Source organism: Juglans microcarpa x Juglans regia, chromosome 3S (genome assembly GCF_004785595.1).
Source record: "Juglans microcarpa x Juglans regia isolate MS1-56 chromosome 3S, Jm3101_v1.0, whole genome shotgun sequence".
Lineage (NCBI taxonomy): Eukaryota > Viridiplantae > Streptophyta > Magnoliopsida > Fagales > Juglandaceae > Juglans > Juglans microcarpa x Juglans regia.
The window spans coordinates 20973159-20978204 of NC_054599.1; the positions used below are offsets into that span (position 1 = coordinate 20973159).

Sequence of the window (5046 nt, forward strand, 5' to 3'; positions counted from 1 at the left end):
TTCCACTAAGGAATAGGGAGTGGTTGAAGATAGCCAGCGGGCCTCTGTTGCTCAGCTTTAACCTGCCGACAAGTTGTACATTTTGTAATAAACAAAGCAATGTCTCTTTTCATTCCCTCCCACCAAAAACTTTTCTTCAAGTCTTGGTACATTTTTGTACTTCCAGGATGAACTGAATAAGGCGCTGAATGGGCCTCAGCCAAGATTATTTCTTTAAATTCTGAATCTGTAGGAATCACCCTACGATTACGGAATAAAAGAATGTCATCTCTGCTTAGACTGAAATGTGCGGGTCCTTGTGACTTCTTGACTCTTTCTTTAATATCTAACAACTTAGAGTCCTTTTCCTATAGAGCCTTCAACTCCTCAAAATCAAGAACTCGGATATCATGAATTGAAGTCAACACCTCTTCCTACTGTGAACTCGCAGCAAGAAGTCTCCTTATTTCAAAAAGGAGAGAGTCTAACCCTGATAACTCAGCCTCATCAACTGAATAAGACTTCCGACTTAGTGCATCTGCAACCAGATTTGCTTTTCCTTGGTGGTACTTAATCTCACACTGATAATCACTGATTAACTCTAACCATCTCCTCTGTCTCATGTTAAGATTTTTCTGCGAGAAAAGATGTTTAAGGCTCTTATGATCAGTGTAAATTTCACAAGTCTCACCATATAAATAGTACCGCCAAATTTTGAGAGCGAAAACCACAGCTGCTAACTCCAAGTCGTGCGTAGGATAATTCTTCTCATGATCCTTCAGTTGGTGGGATGCATACGCCACAACTCTTCCCTCCTGCATAAGAACACATCCCAAACCAAATTTGGAAGCATCACTAAAAACCACGAACGGCTTATGAGGTTCCGAAAGTGCCAACACAGGCGATGTAGTTAACCTTTTCTTTAGCTCCTGAAAACTCTTCTCGCATTTGTTGGACCAAACAAACTCCACATTTTTTCTGGTAAGAGTAGTGAGAGGTCCAGACAATCGAGCAAAGCCTTCCACAAACCTGCGATAATAACCAGCAAGTCCCAAGAAACTTCGAATTTCGCGCACCGTTGAAGGACGTGGCCATGCCAATACAGCTTCGACCTTACTTGGATCAACTGCTACTCCATCCCGGGACATAACATGACCAAGAAATTTAATCTCATCCAACCAAAATTCACAATTGTTCAGATTTGCAAAGAGTTGATGATCTCTTAACTTACCCAAAACCAATCGAAGATGACTGGCGTGCTCTTCCAGTTCTCGAGAATAAACCAAAATATCATCAATAAAAACTATCACAAAGGAATCTAGATAGGGTCGGAATACTCTATTCATCATATCCATAAATGCTGCAGGGGCATTTGCTAATCCAAACGGCATCATTTTAAACTCATAATGCCCATACCTAGATCTAAAGGCAGTCTTAGGTATATCCTGATCCTTTATCCTCAATTGATAGTATCCTGATTTTAAGTCAATTTTTGAAAAAGTAGTAGCACCTTGAAGTTGATCGAATAAATCATCAATTCGAGGTAGGGGGTACTTATTCTTAATGGTTACTTTATTGAGCTCTCGGTAATCTATACACATTCTAAGGGTACCATCCTTCTTTTTAACAAATAGCACTGGTGCTCCCCAAGGTGAAACACTAGGCTGAATAAACCCCTTATCTACCAGTTCCTGCAATTGACTTTTCAGCTCTTTTAATTCCGTTGGCGCCATTCGGTACGGGACCTTATGAAGTGGTGCCGCACCGGATTCTAGATCAATGGCGAACTCCAAATCACGAACAGGTGGTAAGCTAGGCAAATCATCTACAAACACATCAGAGAACTCCCTCACAATCAAAATATCTGCTAAAGATTTCTTCTCCGAAATTACAGACATCACATGAACCAAGAAGGCATCTGCCCCATTTGCTAAGTCCCTGCTTGCTTGAATGGCAGATATAACTGCAGGTTTCGCCTTTATCTTACTTTCTGCAAACTCTAAATACTTTCCCCCAGGTAGTTGGAAACTAACAATCCGACTACGACAATTAATGCTGACGAAATACTGATATAACCAATCTATTCCTAAAATAATGTCAAACTCAAGTAATTTAAACCTTATCAAATCTGCCTTAAGAGTCATTCCATTAATAACCAGAGGACAACCTAGGGTAACCTTCGAACACCACACAGTTTTCCCATTTGGTAACTTCACTACCAAAGACTGCGATAAAGGTTTAAAGACCAGGTTGCACATCCATGCAAACGTGGCAGAAATGAACGACTGAGATGCTCCCAAGTCAAACAAAGTGCAAGCATAATAATCATACAGTCGAACTCTACCTAAAATGATTTAAAACTACCAATTAAATCTAACAAAACAAAACACCCAGTAAAGTAACTTCAAATGATTGGACAGAAATCTATACCTGTGATGACTCCAGCATTTTGGGTTTCCTGAGCTTCATCATCTACCTCACCAGGTGTCACTGCGTAGACCCTAGCTTGAACAGTTGGTCTTGGGGTAATCCTCCCACCACGGTAACCGCCTCGGTTCGCCTGCATCATGGTAAGGCAGCTGCGAGCAAGATGTCCCGTTTGCCCGCATCTGAAACACTGAATCCCAGACATATGGCATTCGTCGACATGCGACCTATTGCATTTGCCACATACTGGCGCTCGACCCCCCATTCGTACTCCGGTGGCCATCTGCGGTCGGGCCCCAGTCCTGGAAATAAACTTAGGTGCAGACCTCGAACTACTTCCTTCCCCAAAAACTCTTCTCTTTTGCCCAATTGGAGCAGCAACAGGATCAATAAACTCCCGCTCTGCAATCGAAGCAACCTCCACTAATTGTTGAAAAGTCAGAATTTGCAAACAAGCAACCTGTCTACGGATCTCTCGCCGTAGACCCTCCTGAAATCGCTCGATCCGCATCTCCTCTGTAGCAATCAAATGTGTAGCAAACTTCCCGAGTTCTATAAACTTCCAGGCATACTGCTCGACCGTCATCTCCCCTTGCCCTAAATTATTAAACTCTCGTGCCTTTTGTTTCCTCATAGTGTTCGGGAAGAAATGATCATTGAATTCCTTTTTAAACCGCGGCCAAGATACCGCTGCAATTGATCCCAACTCCATTTCCAGAAGCTCCCGCTTGGTCCCCCACCAAGCAATCGCGTCACCTTGCAACAGGTAACTTGCGTATAACACCTTCAGAGTTTCAGTACACCCACAAATCTCAAATGTCTTTTCGAGATCACTAATCCACCTTCCAGCACGAAGTGGATCCTCTTGTCAAGAAAAAGCAGGGGTCCTATGAGCTAAAAAGCGTTCGTACGGACAACCGTTTTGTTGCTCCCTTTGCAGCGGAAAATTCTGTTGAAGAAATTATGTCATACGGGTTAAAGCTCTAGCCATGGCGAGATTCCCATCAGTACGAGACAAGTCAGTCTCAGGTTCCGGATGTGGCATTCCTAATCGGTCCATCTTTCTAATAAAAACGTGTCTTTTTAAAACTCGATATTTTTAAATTACAATAAAATTTCCTGGTACTGTACCTAGGTATTTATACGGTTTTACCCAGAGCCAGACCGTTCTGATACCACCTGTGGCGCCCTCGACCCCTACGTGTTATTTTTGTGGAGTTCGTGACACTGGGATGATGACCACACGGATCACGCACCCCAACGACCAGTGCTCAAAGTGAGTACAACATGCAATAAATGTACACAATAATATTCACAGCGGAGAAAATAAAAAGGTCTTTCTTTATTAAGTACCAGAATTGTTCAAAAAGTAGTAAAATAACTTTACAAGAATTTTACAGTCTTCCAACAAATAATTTAAAGAAAACAAATAACATAAGGGAAACAAATCCCAAAACGCTGAACAACATATCAGCAACTTAAGCTTCTGGCAGAGTCGGTCCTTCAGGTTCATACTCGGGCTCTGCGTCAAACTCTACGGCACCATAAAATAGAACCTTAGGGTAAAACATCACAATGAGATTATGACATCTCAGCAAGTAATTAACCAAAACAACATCCAAGAGATTTAAAACATATTTATATAATCACGCGTCCCCATACGGACAGAATAACAACCCACATTCAATTTCTCAAAAAATACCATTTTTATACTTACACCAAAAATCCTATTTTTTGGTCCCAATCATATTTATTATGAAATTACGCATGCACTACGATCTCCCTTATGGACCGTCTGCACACCCTGGCTCTCTTCGTCATATCACGGGTAACGTCCGTGCATGAGACTTCGTAACGAGTGATGCCCAGTTCCGTGCCCAGCGCGTACATGGCCAAACATCCTCTAACCTCACCAGCCAAAAGGTCACGGAATCGGTACGAGAGCGTTACCGTCTCGTCCGTTCCTGTCGTCACCCTGCGACAACTCAGGAGATGTCACGTCAGTCAGTTACGTTCCCGAGTGACGAGAGGAGCTCCACCGAGATAATACCCCATCTCTGCTTGGGGTCGTGATACACACACATCCACATATTCAGTAACCAATGCAACAGACCACGTAACATCACAGCACATTTTAATAAAAACCATAAATATACAGTTCAATCATTTAATAGGAATATACAATTCATTTATAAAATTAATCCTTCATTTACAATTTCACCATTTCACAAAACAAGTCAAACCCCGTCCTCCAAACCAGCCTAAGGCCCAATTCCAACAATTACAATACTTATGACCCAACGCTTTAACGGCCCATGGCCCAAATCCAACAGATCATTACAATCAACAGTTACAACAGAAATGACAGTTTACAAAATACAATTACAACAACTTTATTAATAAAAATTGGGAAATTACATACACACGAAGTTAGGAAATTCTAAAAGATCAAGCGAAAGAGCGTTTGCTCAAAGTGGCGGCTCAACGGCGGCAACAGTGAATTTTCAAGAATCAAACAATGGCTTATCTAGTGGGTTTTCTCTCAAAAGAAATCGATCTACGAAATAAAACTTGAGAAACTCAACACACGGAAATTCCAAACAATTACCAAAACAAACTGATTGAGTTTTTCACAATTTT

At 41.6% G+C, this 5046-nt stretch overlaps 1 protein-coding gene across 1 annotated transcript; it reads right to left on the minus strand.

The window, feature by feature from the left end:
- Positions 1-413: 413 nt before the first annotated feature.
- LOC121258783 lies at positions 414-3466 on the minus strand. Its single transcript, XM_041160321.1, has 4 exons — positions 3379-3466; positions 2410-3270; positions 1654-2323; positions 414-1395 (listed from the first exon to the last, which is right to left on the minus strand). The coding sequence occupies exons 1-4, from the start codon at positions 3464-3466 to the stop codon at positions 414-416; spliced, it is 2601 nt and encodes an 866-aa protein (XP_041016255.1).
- Between the last annotated feature and the right edge of the window lie 1580 nt (positions 3467-5046).